Source organism: Alosa sapidissima, chromosome 8 (assembly GCF_018492685.1).
Source record: "Alosa sapidissima isolate fAloSap1 chromosome 8, fAloSap1.pri, whole genome shotgun sequence".
Classification (NCBI taxonomy): domain Eukaryota; kingdom Metazoa; phylum Chordata; class Actinopteri; order Clupeiformes; family Clupeidae; genus Alosa; species Alosa sapidissima.
In genome coordinates this window covers 7,214,000-7,237,145 of record NC_055964.1, presented here as the reverse complement: position 1 = coordinate 7,237,145, position 23,146 = coordinate 7,214,000, and the positions used below count along the sequence as shown (strand labels likewise).

At 44.8% G+C, this 23,146-nt stretch overlaps 2 protein-coding genes across 3 annotated transcripts in view; one reads left to right on the top strand and one right to left on the bottom strand.

Moving 5' to 3' along the window:
* The window catches only part of LOC121714764 (transcription factor 7-like 1-B), a 50,685-nt gene extending 31,646 nt beyond the window's left edge, over positions 1-19,039 (top strand). Inside the window, exons 4-12 of one of the 2 annotated variants that reach the window (XM_042099813.1) lie at positions 627-710; positions 10,472-10,607; positions 11,606-11,708; positions 12,386-12,469; positions 14,871-15,008; positions 15,687-15,849; positions 16,279-16,386; positions 16,646-16,697; positions 18,074-19,039. In XM_042099813.1, the coding sequence (XP_041955747.1) occupies positions 627-710; positions 10,472-10,607; positions 11,606-11,708; positions 12,386-12,469; positions 14,871-15,008; positions 15,687-15,849; positions 16,279-16,386; positions 16,646-16,697; positions 18,074-18,576 (1,371 nt within the window). In that variant the 3' untranslated portion in view covers positions 18,577-19,039. The remainder of the gene's footprint in view (positions 1-626; positions 711-10,471; positions 10,608-11,605; positions 11,709-12,385; positions 12,470-14,870; positions 15,009-15,686; positions 15,850-16,278; positions 16,387-16,645; positions 16,698-18,073) is intronic. The other variant, XM_042099814.1, reaches the window with a different exon arrangement.
* The window catches only part of LOC121714755 (oxysterol-binding protein 2-like), a 765,489-nt gene that overhangs the window by 156,560 nt on the left and 585,783 nt on the right, over positions 1-23,146 (bottom strand). The window lies entirely within an intron of this gene.

The window sequence follows — 23,146 nt, the reverse complement described above, 5'->3', positions numbered from 1 at the left end:
GTACATTCTCTCTGTCTCCTTTTCACTTATTCACTTGTTATCTCACGCTCATTGTCTTTCTCTCTCTCTCATACACACACACACACACACACACACACACACCACTTGCCCCTCCCCACCTCTCAGTGGATGGGAGTCCACAGCTGGACTCTTGTAGAAACACATTCCCCGACAAAACCCGATTTCACACTTCTGTCACTCCTCTTATTCCAGCCCCAAGTGCATCTTACACACACACACACACACACACACACACACACACAGGTGCTTGTCATAATTGTAATTCTCATCTGTTGCTCATGCTGTTTTTTTATATGTTATTAGCCAAATCTTATTTGCTACACACGGACTGAATCATGCTTTCTCTGTGAAAGAGATCCATATGCTGGCCCTTTGTGATAGTGGTATGAAATGATCTGATTTAGTTTGAAAGGGAATTTTCCAGTCTGAAAGGTCTGACCAGAGTTTGTGTGTGTGTGTGTGTGTGGAAGATCTCTTTCAACAGTCATACTTCATGCACCTCTGGTCGTATTACGTTTTGCAGGCTGTGAGTCAGTCTGCTGATTTATCTCGGTGTTGGAAGTCTACGGCTGTCTGAGTCTCTCTCGATCTCTTTCCTTCCTCAGTACCTGCCGATGAAATGGCCTCTTCTGGACGTCCCAGGAACAGCCGCCCTCAAAGACTCCCGTTCGCCCACTCCTGGACACTTGGTGAGTCCACATCCCTGGGTCCACCACAAAGCCATTTCACTAACACATGCCTCCAGTGTTGTCTCTGTCTACTGAACAATACAGTAGTCACCAACATGGCATAGTCTGGTTCACATCCCTGGCTCACATGACAGCCTCATAATGACATAGTAGCCGACGTGAAGTGGGTAATTTTGTGTCTGTCTGTCGCTGATGGCTGGTCCTTTTAGCAGTGCTGTGTGTCAGCAAGTGTTCAATGACCAAGTGTGGACGTTGGATCTGGGAAAGCATCCGTGAGAAGACAAGACCAGATGGGCTAAAACTAGTTTATCTTAAACCGCATGTATTTCTTTTTGAGTTTACCTCAAACACACACACACACACACACACACACACACACACACACACTCTCTCTCTCCACAGCCTCTGACAAGATTCCTCAGCGGTAACGTTGCGTACACCTGCTGCTCACGTCGCACACTGCGCTGGGCTGTTAGACGGGATTGCTTGTTTTTGTTTTTCCTCGTTGACCTCACAGGACCTGGTGTGCTGAGACATTTTTTCACTCCTTAGGCGCCTCAAGGAAGCGTCTGTTTGCTGATCAATCCAGATAACCCTCCCACACCCCTTTACAACAAAAGGAGAAAAAATGTGGATTTGAAAAATCTTAAAATTAGTTTTATCTGTATAATTGTAGTTGTTTTCTTTTATTGATTTAATTATACTGTTGTATTATACCTTTTTACCTTTTTTATGATAGCTATTTGTGCTGATATAGAATTAAACTAAAACCACCAACAACAACAACTACTACTACTACTACAAAGCATAAGGAGGAGTTCAGAAAAGGCTTGTGCTGTGTAGTGTCTGTTTGTGGTCACTTCCCATATCTGGGGTAAATAGTGTGCAGTAATGCGCTCGGCCCGAGACTTGAATCAGACTGCCAATCAGCAGCCTACCCTGATGACCCTTCCCCAGTGCCAGACAACAAGGCGGAGGTGAAAGAGGGACATCAGTTCCCCTTATTAACCCAACCACCAACTCCCACCAACCCCCTCTCCCTCCCCATGAAAAAGGTTGGCGTGCAGTCTGCAACACGCTCTCTGAGACGTCCTTTCTCTTTTATGGGCCGTGCGTCGCGGCCTCGTAAATCCAATGATGTGCTCGACAAAGTCATCATTGAGCCGCGTCCAGGGAGGCTGATGTCAGAGGCGGTGACTCGATGCCGGCCAGACGCCAAAGCTAGAGTGGAGCGGTCAGAGCACTGCCACCACCAGCACCACCACCACCACCATCACCATCATCAGCAGTGACAAGACAAGACAACTCGAGTCGGATCTAGTCTAGTAAAGGCCGCGCGCGTGAGTCACTCCCACCTCAATTGGCCGCCAATTAAAGTTATTTTATTACAATAAGTGCTGACCTCCTGCTCACCCTGCCCTCGCCCTATGTGGAGCTTTTGTCCCGGGGGACACTGGCCGTGCTGTGCCACGCTCGTCCGCTGCCAATGGAGTTTGATTTTATTTACTTAATATATAACATTATAAAATGCATGCACTCGCATTATGCGGACCGCGGCGGAGAGAGAGAGAGGGGGAGAGAGGGAGAGGGAGAACGAGAGGCTGAATAAGCGGCAAGCGTAATGGGAATTGAGTTAGCGTGAGATGAATGGTGGGCATTGAGGAGGCTTGGACGCGGCGAACTCTTCCTCGTTTGGCAAGCCTCCACGCCGCTGCCAGCCATTGCCTGCTCTCTCTCTCTCTCTCTCTCTCTCTCTCTGTGTGTGTGTGTGTGTGTGTGTGTGTGTGTGTGTGTGTGTGTGTGTGTGTGTGTGTGTGTGTGTGTGTGAGTCTTTTGCCTGGTTTGGAAAAAGGAAGAAGAAAAAAGCAGACAGGGCTTCTCTTTTATGACTACGACCAATCGCAACTATTTACTTAACCTTCGTGTCACTGGGAAGGTCATTCTGCAGCAACATCAGACTCGCGATGACAAACCTGAATAGAGACAGATAGGTACTCAAACACAAATATATACAAAGGCCATGGCCAATAACTTGCTGTATTGTGTGTGTGTGTATGTGTGTGTGTGTGTGTGTGTGTGTGTGTGTTTGATAGCCTCTCTCCGGTGCCGTGAGAGTCTAGAGATGTTTGCTCCTCCACTGCTTTCAACAAAAGTTTTATGAAACATAGAATCCAGGAAAAACAAGTCAAGGTTAGGTGCCGTTGAAAAGGTGCGCACTTCTGTGGGGGAGTCAAAGTGAGCGCTGGAAAGCTGGAGAGAAAGAGAGAGATGGAGATGACGAAGGTGGGTTCATAAAGAGATGGAGAGAAAGAGAGAGATGGAGACAAGGAGTGGGAGTTTGAGAGAGAGAGAGGGAGAGAGAGAGGTGAAGACGGTGATCATGAGTTGGAAAGGTGAAAGGGACGAAAAGAAAGAGAAAGAGAGTGAGAGTGAGAGGAGAAGAGGGACAGATGAAGACTAGCAGTGTGAGTTTGAAAGATGTACATAGAGAGAAAGCGAGAGAGGATAGGGGTGCTCTCGGGGGCCTGGAGGCTGTGTTTGCCCCTGTTCTAATGAGAGAAGCGGGACGGGCCAGGGAGAGCAGAGCCCCGCCGGCCCAGAGGCCCTCTGAGATGGAGCCGGCCGGCAGAACGAGTCGCAGAGAGGAGGAGGAGAGGTGGAGAGATTGAGGGAGGAGAGAACCAGCACTCCTTTATTTAAAACAGGCGTGTTCCGCATTCGAGCCCCGCGATACGGATCACATCAGTGAGATCTCGGCCCATTCAATATTTATGATGACTTGATATGCAGACATTTTTTCTCCCTTCACTCTTTTCCTCCATGTCCTTTACAATCTAAGGGAAGAGGGGAAAAACTAGGAGAGAGTGAATGTAGGCCTCCCACATGTCAAGTGAGCACAAACTTGCCAAAAAAGAAGAAAAAATACTTACACTTTTCCACTGTCTTCACTACTTTATGAGGACTTTTTTAAAAGCGTCTATGAACTGTTTGCCTCAAGCAGAGTCTAGGTTTAAAAGCTCCCTGTGGGGTCCTTCCTCCCCCCCAAAAAAGAAGCTTTGCTTATTACTCAGGCAGGCTTCAGGCAGCCCTAGCACACATCACCACTAATGTTATATTCCAGCTAGGGATCGATTCCATAAGGTCAAGCTTCAGGCTTGTCCACAATCACCCATACTAGCCGTCATTAAAAAGTCATTACGGTATCTCCCTTTTTCTAAAACAAACCGTGGATCTGTTCATTATTAATTTTGTTTATGCTTCTTGTCTCACATACACACACACACACACACACACACACTATATATATGTATATATATATATATGTGTATGTATATATATATATATATATATATATATATATATATATATATATATATGTATATATGTATGTATGTATGTATGTATGTATGTATGTGTGTATGTGTGTGTGTGTGTGTGTGTGTGTGTGTGTGTGTAACACACCAACACATCAATTGCATGGACACACGCACAAAAAACACACACACGCACACAACAAACAATAGTTGAAAGGAGACGCCTTTGGATGTCTCTCCTGTCGCTTTGCAGATTGGGTCCATAAGGTCTGTATGGTAATTTTGGAGGGGTGGTTGTCTGAAGCACTCAATTATTCAGAAGACAGGTTTGTTTAGCATTCAGGGTTGTGTGTGTGTGCGTGTGTGTGTGTGTGTGTCGTCTCTGCATGTACGCACACACATGTGTACACTAGAGGGAAGGGTGATGAGGGGCTGGCCAGTTGAATTAGACAGAGGGGAGTGGGTGTACACATACATTCACACACACGCGCACACACACACACACACACACACACACACACACACACACACACACACACAAACTGGCACACACCTTTTATCTACCCTGAAGCTACTGTGTTCAGAGGGCTGCCTCTTCATGAATAACACATCAAAGACGCCAGCGGGCCAGGTGATGCATTGTGGGAACCACTGGCCATCAGCTGAATGTCAGATGCAGCAGGAGAGATCTGGCCAACAGGAGCCTTTAATACCAGGCGCAGTCCGATACGGTGATAATGAAATCATCAGACCCTTTTTGATTTCAGCCTCACCCCCTATGAGTCGCTCTTTTCTGAGTAGTGGTCAGGATTCTAAAGCTAAAGTTGTGCACGTGTATGCATGTGCTTTATATCTCCTTAAGTCACACTGACATCAGTCCAGTTGGGACTGGTCTCCTTTTGAAATGCAGCCCATGCGTGGGACTGACCGGATTAGCATCCCCGGGCCAAGATCACATCTGTGGTTTGAAATGCTGGCAGTGAATATTAGCATGAACTGTGGTTCTGCTACTGTTTTAGCACTGGTGATTCGTAGCATGATGGCTAGGTTAAGTGTCTTAAGTGATGTGTTGACTTTAATCCGTATAGCTGTTGTGAGATGCTGGGATTTCATCCAGACAATCCAGCTGTCATGATATAAGAGTGTGTTGGTGTGGGAGAGTGAATATATCTCGTGTTTGTGGTCAGGCTGTGGGAAACCTTAAGTGCGTCCTGAGTGTTTTTTTTTTTTTGTTGTTGTTGCTCGGGCCGTCAGGTTGACCAACACAATGCTGCTGCAGTCCCAGGCCCTCGGGCGGTGTGTCATGTCTGCGTCCACTGCGCTTATTCAATTAGGAGCCCTGCTGAGGTCACCACATAGCTCTGTTTAAATGACCTCAGCAGTGGACACGGGGCTGGCATTCCGATGACATCCTCCAAACTGAGCCACGTTCCTTCTCCCACGTGATGCGTTTCCGACCGGGTTGGTAATGTTTTTTTCCCCCTCTCCTCCTCCTCCTCTTCCTCGCACAGCAGCAGAGGCGAGACCAGCCTTGTTTCAATTCTTTGTAGACTATCTTCCCCTCCCCTCCATCCTTTGTTCTTCTTTTTAAAAGCTTGAAGTAAACTCTGTCCACTTGTCTCTAGCAGAGAGCAGAGAGAACAGAGAGAGAGAAGAGAGAGAGAGAGAGAGAGAGAGAGAGAGAGAGACCTTTTGACTGGGTGGCTCCAGAGGCTTTGGCTCTTGTTGCATAAGACATTGAACAGCCCAAAGCCCCATCAGAAAATCAAAGGCTCTGTGGAGCACAAACTGCATACTGATCCCCCCCCCCCCCCCCCCCACGCAAGACTCTGTGGAGCTGTGAAGTCTTACTCCTGTGCTGGTGGAGGAGAAGGGGATTGGGTGGGAGGTGGTCGGGTTGGACAGGATGCATCAGACAGAGCCTGGCTTCAGCACATCCGCATTCACCACCATCCCCCCCAACACACACACACACACACATACACACACACACACACACGCACATACACACACCATCATCCTTTCCCTCGTCTACCCCTCAATGCCCATTCCCATAGAACAGTTATTCCTGGATCCTCTGTGTCTGTCTCGCGCACTCTCTCATACTCTCATTTGCCCTGTCTCTCCTTGTATCTCTCTCTCTCTTTCTCTCTCTCTGTCTTTCACACACACACACACACACACTCCCCCACCCCTTTGACTTAACCAAGGTTGACAGACAGAAGTTCTCTGGTGCCAAACCAAAGTGAGGAGCGTGTGTGAGCTTGCCATTCTTGTTTCCGTGTGTTTGTATGTATGTGAACATTGTGTTGCGTCCTTGACGGATGACCATCTGATGACCGGAGTGGTCTGAATTATGGTTGATTATGAATTTGTGGGGTGTGTGTGTGTATGTGTGTGGGGGGGTGAGAAGGAGCGCACTCCTCTAAACTGAGATGCCACGGCCGTCCCACTCTCTCTCCCATCCGTTTCCTGTTGGAGATGACAAACATGGCTCAGATTCCCCGGCGTGCCATACATTCTTTTGACTCCTTTTCTCTGTGATAGAGAAGATTCAAAACGTCCCACTCCCAAAGTGGACATGCAGTACAAAGACACCAAAGTACACACACACACACACACACACACACACACACACACACACACACACACACACACACATACACACACACACACACACATACTTTTTTTGCTCCATCTTTCACTCTTTTCTCTCTTTCTCTTTCTTTCTCTCTCACACACACATACTCACACACACGCACACACACACACACACACACACACACACACAAACAGCTGAGACAGGGGGTATTCAGTTTGTCCAAAGCCCTTTTCCCCATCGGCTGTTTTCCTTGTAATTCATCTCAAATGTGCAGATCCAAAAAACATGTTTGCTTGAATGAGGTCCACCCTGCACCTCTCGAACTCGCCCGCCCCTCCGCCTGCCCCTCCGCCTGCCCCTCCGCCTGCCCCTCCGCCTGCCCGCGCCCGCCTGCCCTCCTGCACTGGCTGGCTGGGGAGAGGAGATGGTTTTCTTAGTATGGCTCCAAGTTTCACAGCCAACTGCTGCCCTGGCACCTTTGTCCCACCTGACCGAACAGGTCCAGAGTGGCCGGCCAGCCAGGCACCTGGTCTCGTCTCGTCCACCCCCTTGCCTCAGCAGATTTTTGTGCCCGCTCGAAGTGCCCAGGCTGTCTGTTTATTTGTGTGTGTATGTGTTTTTGTGTGTGTGTGTGTGTGTGTGTTTTCATTGTCGTGATAAGACAGCTCTGTGGTGATCTTATTTCCGTGATGGCGGTCGAGTTCGTAGGATGGGACTTAGTCTTTCTGTTTTCTTTCACTTTAATGACCTTTTTTTTTTATTTCTTGTTTTTGTTTTATTTTAGTCATATTTTATTACTATAATATTTTATAATTTCCATTAACAATTGATTAACTGACAATTATGATTTCTTAACTAGTCATCTTTTGCTATGGATTTCCCATCCTTATCACATAAATATTTTCTCTTTCTGTGATCATACTCCCTTCATCTTCTCTATCTCTCTCCCTCCCTCCCTCCCTCCCTCTCTCACTCGTTCGCCATGGTACACATACCCAATATGATGTATGTACCATCTGGTTCCAGGTTTCTCTCTTTCCGTCCTGTCACGTACACATGCATGTTGTTTTATTTCAAACTCAGCTTCTGTTACACATGTTTTTCTTGTTACATCTAGCTCACAGATCACGCCACGTTGGTCAATTTGACTGAATTAGACCAAATTACCAAGCGAAACATACCAAAAAAAAATGAATAATGGATACTTTAGATCGTCAAACTTTTTCTTTTTTTTTTTGCTTGTTTTGTTTTCTCAAGTGAAACTTGATCCAGCTGTTGTAGGCAGCTCCACTCTGACTTGCATTGCTCCTTCCACCTTATGTTTAGTCCTTAGTGAGTGATTTCTGAGGTAAAAACCCTAATCAAATCCTACAGCAGGCTGCTCCTTCATTATATTTACCATGGAAAATCATTGTCTGACTTGTTTTGCCTCAAATGTCTTGCCGTAATGGCCATCTATATAATCTATACTGCACGCATCTGCTGTGCTCAGTCCCACAACAGATATTTTATGCCGGTGGACTGCAATCCAGACGGTTTCTTTCCCCCCCCTCTCTTTGCAGTCTACAACATATATTTTCCCTCTCTTCCTTCCCCAGGCTCTAGTTGATTTGTGTGAATATCACCCGGAGCCTGCTTGAAATTCCGGTCCAGGCGCCCTGGAATAGGTGCTACCAAACTTCAGAATCAGTTTGAGCGCTAACGCGTGATGACTGGTGTATTCCAAGTCATTAAATATTGATGGTCATCATTTCCAAGTCTTATTGAAGTGTTGCCCAAAATGCGCTGGCACCACGGTCTCGGGGTCTCCGACTGGAATCTGCCTGCGCTGCGCGCCATCCATAATGCAGGAGATTGTTCTTTACCTTGACAAGCGAGTGGAGGAAGTCCTGGATGCCGTGGCACAAAGGCCCAGCCCAGGCTTGGCCAGAGGAGGAGAGGAGAGGAGAGGAGAGGAGAGGAGAGGAGAGGAGAGGGGAGATGGAGAGGGAGGGTGAAAAAACAAGTTTATATCGTAGATTCCCTGCAGAGCGAGGTCTATCAACTAAGACGAGATCCACATTGATTTCCTTTGTGTGCATAATGGTTGTGTGTATGAGTGCAATGCTTGTGTGACTCTCTCTCTCTCTCTCTTTCTTTCTCTCTCTGTGTGTGTGTGTGTGTGTGTGTGTGTGTGTGTGTGTGTGTGTGTGTGTGTGTGTGTGTGTGTGTGTGTGCGCCTTTCACAATGATCACAGCACTCTTAAAAGGAGAGTGTGCTTTTTGTGATGGAAAAAAGGATGACATGTTCACCAAGGCTAAAGGAACAGGTTGCAATGGACCGTGGGAGAGATTACTTCCTAAGCATTCCCTTACCACATCATCCTCATAGATTTCACATATCCAAAATGGGTGATCTGAAAGTACAAACTGAACTGTCGTATCAAATAAAGCAATTGCGTCATTCATTTGGACTAGCCTATTGTTTACTGATTTTTTTTTTTTCAGAGTTAATTTTAACACATGTGGAGAGGGTGGACATTTAGAGGTTTGTTTAGTTGCTATGTTGTATCGCTACTTCCCTTTTGCTTAGCCCTGGCATTTGTTGGTCAAAAGCAGTCTTGTGTTGCCTGTTAAAACAAGCCTATCCTTCTCCTTAACTGACTGACAAGGAAGCGTCAGCACAGGCTCCCCGATCAGTGTGCTTATCCCAGAAATCAGTACCACCACCATGATTACAGGTACTGTTGAAGGACCCTAAAGGCCCTACACCCAAAATCCGTAATAATTTAGCATGTGTGTTCTCGGTCTGTCTACAGAATGCTGCAGTAGGAAAGCTCATTCACTGACACTATACAGATCGAATCTGGTCCAAAAACTTTTTTGACGGACAGAAGTTTCGGATTTGGTGTGTTCAATGTGAGGTTGTATTTATTTTTTAATCATGTGACAATTTCACACGATAAAGAATACAGACTCGGCATGCAAAGGCCTTGAGGCTGAGCTCTTCCTCATCAGTCTTTTGGGGTGCCGCAGTTCCCCTGGCAACGACAGCGGAATTCCAAGAAAGAGAAGAGCGGTGGCGAGAAACAAACCACCAAGATTTCAACCCAGTGCACTACACCGCCTGGATGCCAGACCAACATTGGAGATGAATGTTTGAACGGCATACTATCAACATTGTCTGTGATAATGCCGGACAACATCTGTAGAGATCTCATTACACACACTCACATGCATTACAAACATCAAACGTCACAATTAAAATGCGGAACAAATTCAATCAGAGCTATTAGAACCGATTACAACGTCTGATAGTTGTGGATGCTGGTCCTCTTTGTACGTGCAGCTAAGTGGGTTATGTGTGATGTAGGTTATGTTGGTATGATCTCTGTTTCCACAACCCCTCTTGTTTTGCCTGTAGGCTTGAACAAACAGTTCTCCTCTGCAGTAATGGGCAGTAATGTTCTTGGCAGGCCGGAGCAATCTTGCAGTGTTCCTTGGTGGAGGTCCAGATTGCATCATGGGGTCCCGTGTCTCTCACACACACACACACACTGCTGGTTGTTTACCAGATACCATAGCACCACTTACTGTCTTGAGTCCTCCAGCTGTGACTGAAGACCCACTGCTCCCTCGCAGACTTCGAGTCTACAGTGCATCAATGTCAAGTCATGTGCTCGTATTGTTGTTTTCACTAAGCATCTTTGTGCAATGGTTTGTCTGATGCACATTTCACCATAGATGTTCTTTCTCTTGTCCTCTCTCCCTCTTTCTTTCATTCTTTCTCTTTCCCTTTCTTTCTTTCTTTTTTTCTTTCTTATCTTTTTCTCCCTCTCCCTCCTCCCTCCATCTTCCTCCTGCAGTCCAATAAGGTTCCAGTGGTCCAGCACGGGCACCACGTCCACCCACTCACGCCACTCATCACCTACAGCAACGACCACTTCCCCCCTGGCACTCCGCCCTCACACCTGTCCCCAGAGATCCTCGACCCAAAGACAGGTTTGTGCTAGGCCCAACACGCACGCACACACACACGCACACACACACGCACACACATGCGCACACACATGCACACACACACATACACATACACATACACATACACAGCAATACTGGTTATGGATTGGGCTAGCAATACCTAAATCTTACTCTGGCTTATTTACAAAGTAGATCCAATTTGTTGGCCGTATCACACTTGCATATTAATTCACCAAACTCGTTGTTTAGTTTAAATGAACTGTCATGTTGCATCCAAGCCTTAAATTGAAATACAAACATTCAGAATGTAGCAACATTTAGCATATGACGAAGGTGGCTTTTAGCTAGTTGGATGCCAGTAGGCCAAGTAAAATAGCGATGTTTCAAAGCTAAGGTTCATCAGAATCCTGCGATATGCCTGCTTGACAATGGGAGAGATGTAACTAACGACTGGCCTTTGGCCATAGCAACCATCCATTTAGAACTAGTAATGGCAGTTTGTCCTGCAAGTTGAGAAATTAGTTCATATGTGTCAGAAAAAAGTAGTTCTACAAACCAGACAGTTTTAGCGATTAAAACGTTTAAATTATAACAGGAAATGAACACAACGCAAGTGGCAATAGTGGAATAAGCAGGATAATGGACTCCACGGTTGTCTCTTAACAGAAAATAATGCACTTACGAGGTTTAAACCGTAAGCTCCGCTGCACATCGGGCCGTATTACAACCTGGACCGTGCATTATTTTCTGTTAACAGACCACCATGTCGTCCATTATCCCTTAAATAATGTACTCTTTTTTATTTGTATTTGTGTATGTCACTGTGCTTTGTGTGGACATAAAAGCAGAAAAGGGGAAAGGTTGTGAAAACCTCAATTGAAATTGTTGATAAGAAATCACATTTGTGTATGTCGTTGTGCTTTGTGTGGATGACCTGAAGCAGATATCTGGTGAAAGGTGGTGAAAAGTTTTGATGTTGTTGATATGAAATCAAGAAAACCGCTCCCGTTTTCTTTTAGGAATCCCACGTACCCCCCACCCATCAGAATTGTCCCCATACTACCCCCTGTCTCCTGGAGCTGTGGGGCAAATCGCCCACCCCCTAGGATGGCTCGTGTCACAGTGAGTCATGAAAACATAACACATTCTGCCATTAACAGTACTGTTGTGCTTATAATTTCATTCATTTCTTTCATATATATCTTTCAGTTTTATACATACATACATACATACATACATACATACATACATACATACATACATACATACATACAGACATGCACACATCTTATACAGTTTTGTGCATTTGTTAGGCATAGTTATTTTCTATTTTTGGCGTAAATAGGAAACATCATATTTAGGTATTTTTGGTTTGCTGTACTTTGTATGTTGTAAATTGATGAGTACAACAACTATACAAAATCCATGTCATTTTGAAAGCATAACCACTTTACAACATAAATGGACTGCATATGCTTTAATCGACTCCTCCAAGCCCCCAAAGTGCTTTACAATGTCATGCCTCACATTCACCCATTCACACACACACTCATACAGACCGATGGCAGACAGCATAACAACTTTACAACATAACTTTTTGCACAGTACTGTATGTATACCACTATTAGCAATACTATGTATGCACTAGGCTAACAATACTTAATGGCTAAGAAATCATAAATCTCACCCTGGCTTATTTACATTGACTGGGTTTCTGTAGTGTGAATGTGATGCTAATGCATAATGCCGTTGTGTAGTAGTCTGAAGCACTGATCGTCTGGCTGTCTTTGCTCTCTCAGACAGGGCCAACCCATGTACTCCATCCCTCCCGGAGGGTTCCGCCACCCCTACCCAGCACTGGCCATGAACGCCTCCATGTCCAGGTACAGCCACTTCCCTACCTGTCCATACTACACACACACAAACACAAGCGCACACACAAGCACACAGACACAGACACACACAGACACACAAACACATACACACACAAACACACACACAAGCGCACACAGACACACACATACACACACACACACACACACACACACACACACACACACACACCTCTGTTTGGCGGTTGCCGAGCAGACGGCTGTGTGCACCCGGTCGCGGCCCCCTGATTCCGATTCAAATGTATCAGCCAGCCGTTTGGGAGCAGGAATTAAAAGGCGTGAAGCGGGAAGCGGCCCAAGCCAGTTGGGCCGCGCTCAGCTATGAGTGGATCGCCGCGCATTCCTGCGCTGTTTTCACGGCTAACAGGGACCTAATGTGGCTGAACAGCCAGGCGTGAAATGGGACCACGCCATGTGTTGATCTGGGATGCTGTGTGTCTGTGTCTGTGTGTGTGTGTGTGTGTCTGAACACAGATGCTGGGAAATAGTAGTGCATGCTTGCGATTGTGTATGTCTGCTGGCCATAGGGCATCGCCTGCAGGAGAAGCGGGTTTGCACTCACGTGCAATAAGACCGCTGTCTTTTCTGCAGTGCAGAGTACAACTCTTGTGGGAAACCAGCTTCGGCCTGAGTTGAATGTTGAGTGTCTCTTGCTCAAACAACACACACACACACACACACACACACACACACACGTGCATGTGCACACATGTGTGAGTGCACACTCACACACACATTCACACAAACACACAAGATGAAAGCCTGGTGTAATGATCAGGAGGAATCAAACTGCCTCAAAAAAGTGAAAGCTCCCATGTGATCTTCTCTGCAGCTCTATTCCAATGGGAGAGATTTGTACAAGTCCTTACGGTGGGTGTGTGTGTGTGTGTGTGTGTGTGTGTGTGTGTGTGTGTGTGTGTGTGTGTGTGTGTGTGACCTGAAATATTAACACCAAAGTCTGTGGGCAATCTGACACGGAATTCCTGAGTGTGTACTGAATGTGCACTCTATCAGTCTTTGTGCTCTGATGCGAACACATCCCAGTTGTAAGGGCAGACTTCAAAGTAAATAACCGATATGGTTTGATCCTTGCCATCGCCTCTCTCTTCCGCAATGTCTCTTAGGAGTTATAGTAGTTGTTCACTTCCTGAATTTATTTAAGTCTTCCACATTTTAGTACTTATCACTTAAATCATAGAGATGTAATGTCATTCTTTTTTCATTATTGACACTGTTGTGGAATACATATTTGCCAAATATTTACAGAAAAATGTTTCAGAGTATTTTTGCCAAAACCACAAGGTGACCGGCCGCACAGGCATCCACCCTTAAGTATCACTTCTTAAATTTCAAAACTTCTGAAAATCACATTTAGATAAACTTACACAGAAATAGACTAAGCTAACTATATACTGTACATACATACATATACTGTATATATGTGTGTGTATGTGGCTCGGCAAGTCTTTTTTTTTTTAATTAATTAATTAATTAATTAATTAATTTTGTATTATTATTATTATTTTTTTTTTTTACTTATTTTTATATATTTATGCTAACTAATAGTTCATGGTTACCTGTGTGGGAACTGATCAAGTAGTCCGAGCATGCTGTTTGCAGAGGCCAGTGTAGCTGGTGTGCTGCTGTGACTAAGAGGAACCAGAGAGCTTGTTCATGACAATGCCTCATTGTGCTGGCCTCTGGAAACTGGGAGCAGAGTGTTGGTATCTGAAGGCGTCCTGTTCAGGCTGCCGTACAAGACGTTTCCGTGTTTTTAAAAAAAAAAAAAAAACAGGAGGGGTAAAGGAAAGTGGTTTCATGTGTCTGCTCCCTGCCGTCGCTGTGGCAACAGCACCCCCCGCCAGCTGTGAAATGGGGTGTGGGGGGGGGGGGGGAATAAAGGGGCTTTTGATGAAGTCTTTATTTGGACAAAATCTGAAATTCGTAGCGCTTGATGGAAACGGGGCTTTTTTGCTGTTATTCTAGTCTAGACATCCCATTAGGCCTCTCCTGCTAATGTTGACATCAACAACTCGGCTGAGACAAAAGACAAAGAGGTCTAGTCTCCGACATAGCCAGTAGTGGGCCAACAGCACTGGACTCTTTGGGCTTCACTGCATTGTGTCTGGACCTATAGGGCAACTGGCTTGAGTACTCCCTAAACACCATAGCCCAGATATTGTAAAGGACTGCATGTACATTCACAGTTGTTAAGCAGATGTACATCCAAAAGCAACTTGTATTGTACATGATAAAAGGTACAGATTTTCTGAGGTTGAATGCTCCCAGGTAATGAAGTGTGTTAACCAGGTGTTGGTTGTGTAATATTCTACCAGGTGGACACTGAAGAACCAGATCCTATTTGACCGTGTGTGTGTTCTCCTCCTTGTAGTTTGGTGTCGAGTCGCTTCTCTCCACACATGGTGCATCACCCCCACAGTCTGCACCAAACGGGTATCCCGCACCCAGCCATCGTTTCGCCAGCCATCAAACAAGAGCCCAGCGGGGACCACAGTCCAGCGTCACATTCGTGAGTATCCTCCTCCCCCTTCCTCTTCCTCCTCACCAGTACCTGCTTTCAGCCTGTTTGTTCTGTGACTGGGTCTTTGTTTAGGTGTCATTTGTTTATCTATGTCATTTTGTTAGTTTGTTTGTTTTAATCTTGAACTCATATTTTATATATATATATATATATATATATATACCTTTTTGTCATAGGCATAACATAGCCATAGGTTCTGATATTATCAGATCTGATTAGATCAAAGCCTACTGCTGCTACTACTTTGTTTATGTGCCAGTCTCTCACTGCATGTTTTTAAGATGGTGATAAATGGGACAGGTTTTTGAAAAATGTTGCTGTTGTAATGGTTTTTCTAAATGTTTTTCTAAATGTATCAATCGGATGATTGTGACTGGTTGCCTGCTGATGGTTTTAAATTCTCCAGATTAGGAAAACATAATTTGCCTAGTGTCTCTGGCAAAGTGCCTAAACAACATCATTCACTGACTCTACCCGGCAACGTTGCCAACATCGCCATCGTCACCTTTACACCTTTTGCATTCATGATGTGCTAGTGTGATGAAAAGCTGTTTTCAACCCCTGCAGTTTAGGCTTTAACATAACACTGGGCTGAACTCAAGGCCGTGCACCGAGTTTCACTGTGTGACTGACTCACTTGCCCGCCATTGTCTCGATGTTGCTCAGCAGGAAGTCACCGGGGCCGATGAAGAAAGAGGAGGACAAGAAGCCGCACATCAAAAAGCCCCTCAATGCCTTCATGCTCTATATGAAAGAGATGAGGGCCAAGGTGGTGGCTGAGTGCACCCTCAAGGAGAGCGCCGCCATCAACCAGATTCTCGGCAGAAGGGTACGTAAACCGACAGAGAGAGAGAGAGCGAGAGAGAGAGAGAGAGAGTGTGTGTTTGAGTGAGAATGTGTGAGTGAGAGTGTTTGTCATATCTGAAGTGTGTTCCCTGAGGTCATGTATGTGTATGTGTATGACTGAGAGATAAACTGTTGTGTGTTTGTGTGGGCGTGAGGGAGCGCGCATGTCCGTGTATGTGTCTAATCTGAAATGTGTGTACTCTGTGAGCATGGGTACGCCTGTAAATCTGTGTTAACTGTATAATTCAGAAGTGTGTGTGTGTGTGTGAGACATGTGCAAGAGAGGAAAAATGCGAGATGGAAGAGTGTTCCACAGTGTGCAACATATGTGTGTGTGTGTGTTTGTGCGTGCGTGTCCTCGTAATCGTTTGTTCACTCACTGACAGCAATGCTGCCTTGTTTACATCCGTAGTGGCACTCGCTATCAAGAGAGGAGCAGGCCAAATACTACGAGCTGGCGAGGAAAGAGCGACAACTGCACTCTCAGCTGTACCCAGGCTGGTCGGCAAGAGATAACTACGTGAGTCCCCACACTGTCACCCACACAACGACAAACGCATAGCACTTCTAGCCAGTCACGGTGGCAAAAACCCATCTCTCAACAGTTCTACCTTTCTTAAGAGCACTCCAAATTATGCTGAGGGCAAAGTTCAAGGAGTACCTCTTAAGCATATAGTTTTTCAAACACCTCTTCCTCGAACATGACTTTCAAGACTTCAGTCTTCATTTTTTCCACGCTTTTACTTATTGTTCTCTCTCTCTCTCGCTCTCTCTCGCAGGGCAAGCGGAAAAAGAGGAAGAGAGATAATAAACCGGAGCCGAAGCCTGAGGGTAAGAGGTTTCTTACTGTCTGTCTGTCCCCTCAGCGCACTGGGCTGAACTTCCTCTCGGGGGCTAAACCTTGTTACCCTCGCAGCAGACTCTTTGAGCTTTAGGAGTGCAAAACGGGCCTATAGATACTCAATGTAATCCATGAAGGAAATCCTGGATGTTTGTGGCTTGTAAAGTGTATCTAATGTCATTTTCTTTTTAAGTCTCACACAACTGAATTGGATTTTTCAGCCTCCGAACTTTAATGGTCAAATTATTGCTCTTCTCCCTTTGGCCTAAAATCACTCTGCAGTTCTTTTGATCCACTGCACCATCTAATGGAGGAGATAGACAGAATCAGAAACCAATCACTGTCCAGCTTTTAACTCCTTTTTTGTTTATGTGTTTATTTATGGCTTTCTCCTGATTTCGAGTTCAGTGGGTTTTTGTTTGTTTGTTTGTTTGTTTTGTTTGTTAATTCCCAGTTAGGTTGTCTTTTTGTTCCCGGCTAACTGCTAGCTAACTGCTAACTCCTCTCTCCTCTCTGCGCTCTCGGGCATGCAGCGTATGAGATTCAGTGCTAACAGCGGGCTGTCACAGGCTGGGAGGGTGAGTGCAGGTAGCGGAGCCAGAGTTGTGAAAGTGGCCATCCTCTCTCTTCACCTCCCCAATGACTAGGTCCATTTCCACAAAAGCCCCTCCAGAGCCATTTGAATGCTGGCATGCTTTCACATCACTCCATTACACACACACACACACACACACAGTGAGTCACATAAGGCCATGTGTACCATGCAGACTGGCAGTCCCATAATTGATCACTTAAAACTGAATCACAGCAACTCCTCTGGTAAGCTATGAAACATCGGACACTTGTACTGGAATGACCGTTTGCAAAAGTTACCGGACCCATTATCCGTTCACCCATCCGTCTGCTGTGTGGGCTAGGCTAAGGCTTGCTACCATTCACTGTGTGTGTTAAAGCTGATGGGAGGCTACTCATTAGCAGAGGTGGGGAAACTCCAGGTCCTCCATCTCCCAAGTGCTGCCATGTTTTTTTTTCTCCACCCATGCCATGCATCATGCCAGCTGAGCTCATTCACCAGCTCCACCTCCTGGTTTAAGAGCTGCTGTTCCAGTAGGAAGAACCATATGGTTGACTCGGGATACTAGTGTGGACTTCATGTCTTTGCTGAACCTGGAGTTTTTCCGACCTCTGGTTATCGGTTGCATCTTACAAAAGACATCTAATGGCTGTGTGTCTATAAAGTGCAGCTACAGGACCACCTTTCCTAATTTCCTTTTACCTTTTTTGTTCTCCCTCCCTCACTCTATCCCTCTCTCTCTCCCTCTCTCTCTCTCTCTCTCTCCCTTTCCCTTGCTTCTTCCCCTCTTAGATTTCTCGGCGCGCAGCAAGAAGCAGTGTGTGCAGTACCTCCCGCAGGAGAAGACCATCGACAGCCCGGCGTCGTCGCACGGCAGCATGCTGGACTCGCCGGCCACTCCTTCGGCGGCGCTGGCCTCGCCGGCCGCTCCGGCGCCCACCCACTCCGAGCAGGCCCAGCCCCTGTCCCTCACCACCAAGCCCGAGGGACGCTCCCACCACCACCATCCTCACTTCTCGCTCCCGGGGAAGCCCCCTTCCTCCTCATCCACATCCTCGTCATCCTCTCCATCCTCCTCTTCCTCCTCCATCTCCGCCTCCCACGCCGCCCTCTCCCTCGCTATTGGTACCTCGAGCAGCCAGTCCACTCCTCACATCCTCTCCCGGCCAATCCCCTTCACTTCCCTGCACCACTCCCTGCTGTCCCCGCCTTCCCCGTTCCACCAGGCTGCCCTGCACTCCCACCATTTGCTTCAGACGCAGCCCCTCTCCTTGGTAACCAAATCAACTGAATAAAACTGCAAAAGCAACTCTTTCTCTTTTTTGTTTCTCTTCCCCTAACGGGTTTTAATAATGCTGTATATTGCTTTTTACCTTTTTAAATAGCCATTAGGTCAATACTTTTTTGATGATGAAAAGGAAATAAATATTATCGGTCAATATTTGATCACCTCCTTTTCTGCCTCTCTTTACGAAAACAAAATGTATTTTTTGTAAAGTTTACTGCAGAACTGGCTTCTTATTTGATGCATTTATCCATTGAACTGAACTACTTGTATAAAAGAATAACATGTATCAAAAAGGTTCTTTAAAAAAAAACAACAAAAAGGAACAAAAAGACCCCTTTCCTTTTAGCCGTTTAATATTAGTTATGAGTTTAATTCCTAGTCCTGGTAAACTATCACAGCCTTTGCAACAAACCCTCTCCATTTTGAAGTGTGTGATATTGATAAATAAACATTGTACATTGTTTCTTAAAGTCTGTGCCTTTCTCGTTCTTTGGATGTTTTCTAAGTTGGATACTTAATTAATGTTGTTCATATATTATCTCCATTATCGTACATGAGGGTGAATTAGATTTTCAATTTGCTTTGAGCAATAATAATTTCCTAAGCATTTAATTGAAGACTAAGTTGTAAAAATGAGAAGTGCCTCAAAGAAATCAATTCAGCTCTTTAAACTTTGTTAAGAGTAAACCGGTTCTGATATTGTTTAGTAACCAGTTTGGAATGGTGAGCGACTGAGATTATGTGTGGTTGTGTTGTTGATGGGATGTCAGTCATCTTGTGTTATTATAAAAGACATTTCCAGAAAGTGTTTATCACTGTTCTGCCCAACATCTAATGACCACGGCATAAAGGGGTGCACTTTGCTTCATTTACAGACACTTTAATGACGATATTTCTAAAATAAAAAAAAACTGTTTTGCTGATATTTCTGAGGAGTTAAGTCTCCATGTTTAATGGGCTGAATTTTAGGCAACACACACTGGAAAGCAGGGAGCTCTGCCAGGGCAACAAAATCGGCAGCCAAAAATAAATACAAATAAAAAAATAATAGACATCTGTTCCTTCCTGGAATGTAAAGTCCCATAACAACGACGAAAAAAATCAGGTCAGGCTCCCTCGCCACACTGAAAAACTCACTATTTCTGTCTGTGTCTCTTTCTCTCTATCTCTCTCCATTCCTCTGCTCATTCAGTGTCTTCATCCACTGTCAGTCTCTCTGCTAAAGCTTTAATTAACTGCAAGTTAATGTGATGTAGCTCAGGGGACCTCATTAGGCAATTCAATTAGTGAAAAACACACAAGGTAGCTTACAGTTTGTGTGTGTGTGGTGGTGGCGGCTTCTGAGCTGGGAGAGGACTGCCAGCAACAAGGTGATTACCCCCCAACTAGGACTGAGGCAAACAGCGACAACAGGGTGGATCTCCTTTTTTTAGTCGGAAGTGGAGGGTTGGAGGGATTTGACCCTGTTTAGCAACTACAGAGGATGCCATTAGACAGACTACAAATATATTTCTTGAATTTCCCCTTGGGGATCAATAAAGTATCTATCTATCTATCTATCTATCTAAATATATGATATGCTATATGGCAACGGCTGCACTGTAGAGTTGTTTGTAGCCTATTAGCCAGGATGTGCACTACTAAATGTATCAGTTGTATGCATCAGTTGTGTAGCCTAGGCTACTAAACGCTGAAAAAATGTAAGATTCCTCTTGGTAGGCCTACTGATGCAGTGTGAAATAGGCTCACCTGTGTATAATAAGGCTCATGCTTATTTTCTTAAGCGTGGGATAGGTTTTCACAATCTCTGGCTGGCAAATCATGTAACACACAGTCAGGTGTTAAGTGACATCCAGCACATGGTCATTAGCTAGTTTTTGTGTATGAAATCAGATTTTTGTCTTTCTCAGAAAACAAACTGACGTCCGTAGTTCTTGTGCGTAGGCCACACTAGAGAGTTGCCTCCGCTCTACGTGTTAGTTTGTGGGAGCATGTGCGGCCGGTGGGACAGACTGACAGACAGGCGTGTGGGCAAAACACACACACACACACACACACACACACACACACGGGGCCTATTTCCTCCTCTGCCCCACGGTGAGATGTGGCGCTGTCAGTGCCTCGGCAATCATTAGATCTGAGGAGAATCTGCCCGTTTGCCTTTCTGCCTTGCACCATCCGGGGGGCCAAGGCCACGGTCTCGGGTGGCACGACGGCGTTCGCCCCGAGCCGCGACTCACATCCATCACCAAAATTAAAGGTAATGAGTTGTCAAAAGCAGCCCGAAAAAAGGCTTCTCAAGGCTAGGCCGCCACTCGGCATGCCGTAGCCTCCGACACATCCAGAGGCAGCTGAGAAAGCGACACGGGGTCTGAGTGACTTACATCTACTGGCTGTTCCTATCCAGGGTGAAGGAACTGGCTGATGCGGGATAATGACCTCAGCTTCTTTTGTCACTCATCCAGCGCTTCACATAATCACTTCTTTTGTTTCTCTCTGGCTCCGAGAGACACTGAGACATGATGACCACTTATAAGTAGGCCAGCCCTATGCGTATTTCTCTTGTTTACTTTCTGTTCTTTTTCCAGCACTGATTATTGACTATTGTCACGTGCAAATGCAATCTGTTGTTAACACCAGTGGGTGTGTGTAATATACAATCTCCGCTTTACCTTATAATGATGATGATACAGGTAGCCGACAAATCTCTCAGGTCCCTTAAAATCACTTTGTCCTATCGCCATCTTTGTTTTGGGGTGTATTTTTTGCTGCAGACATCTGTCGGAAAAGCACAAGGTCAGAATTAATACATGTTAATTTGCCTCATTAAATTTGTGCAGTCACTTGCCAAGGTTTCTCTTTTGGGTCCTCCTTTGATCTTGAATTCATGCCAGGTTAACCCTTTGATGATGTGAAATGCAATGCTGTGATGCAGTCAAATATATTCTACACTATATATTATAAATATGTTCTATATCTCCCTTAAAACAGAATGCATAGAACAAGCACCAAAATGAAGTGGGTACAAAGGAACCTATTGGACACATTTGGGTATCTGTCACTTAACAAAAATAACAGCCTATGAAAGACATGATCCTTCACGGGATTAAAAGTGTATATACTGTATACTTCAGTCATTTGCAACTGATATATTCTACTAAAAGGATGCTTTAGTCAAAGCAATGCATATGCTACTTAAACATATCCTTCAGCCACATGATCCATCAAACCTGGTGTTGTTAGTGCCTTACACCAACACTTGAACTATAACATTAATTATATATATTTTGTATATATTTTGCTGATAACTTTTTGGTAAACTTTAGTTCACTTCAAATAGTTTATATATATATATATATATATATATATATATGTGTGTGTGGGGCATCATATATATGTATATATCTATGTGGCATCATCCTCACAAATCATATAATAATAATAATAATAATAATATACATTGTTTCTTGATTGATCTTGTGATATGGCCCTCTCTCACATAGCGCATTTAATATTTATTTAAAAATATGTATTAGTCCTAATTTAATTAATTCATAATTTATATCTTCTGGTGTGCTTTCCTACTGTTGTATCTGTACCATAGTGGATTGAATTTTAATTTTCCGTTTAGGATTATTACATTTTCTATCTATCTATCTATCTATCTAGCGATCAATCTATCTATCTACCTTTCTAAAGTATCTGGATCGACCTGCATGGTTTCCTTCCCTTTTCTTTGAATGCTGATATCATTGATTGTTTCCCTGACGTCCTCATCCAATTCGACGTGACGCAGCAGGTGGTACAATGAAGACAGGAAGCCTAATGACTGACTCTACCCTTAGTTTATCCATTATTAACATCTGCTTGACCTTAAAAGAGGAATCACAAATGCTAGTAATGAATGTGCAGGATTGTTGAGGGCTTTAAATGTCAGGCAAGATAATTAGGTCACACTTATGACTTATTTGCAGCTTCTCTTCCTCCAACTGAGAAGCGTTGTTAGTCTAATTAGCTTTGGGTGATTAGCAATATGACGATCAGATCTTTTCTGAAGTCAAACCAGTAGCATCATCTAAGATGAAGCTCACAGACTTTTACAGGAATACATGCTGTACTGTTTCACAACCATGTGACATGGCTGCATTTTTAAATATGTATTGTTGTTGCTTGTAGTGGAAGCCTTAAAATGAAAATAAAATTCTACAGTAATACTGAATGAGTACCATTTCACTTGTAGCTCAATTGATTCTAGTGTTTCAATTAGATGAAGTGGTCTGAGTTTGAACTGCTATTCTGGGGCCCAAAAATACCTACCCCATTTATGTTGAGGTAGGCCTACCTACCAATACTGCCTCAGAGGACAGTCGATTCATTGGTGTTATGCTGCCCTCTACTGTTAAGTAACACTAGCACAGGGATTGGCTTCTCCGTCGATCACTCCATGTTTAGTTTGTATGGCGCCCCCAAAGGGACGTGGTGAGAATTTTTGTTTTATAGCTCCTCTGGTGTTCCCTTGCTTGCAGTTGCAAGTTTTGCATTCCCTCACAAAGTCAAAAGTATTTTGAGGAAATGCA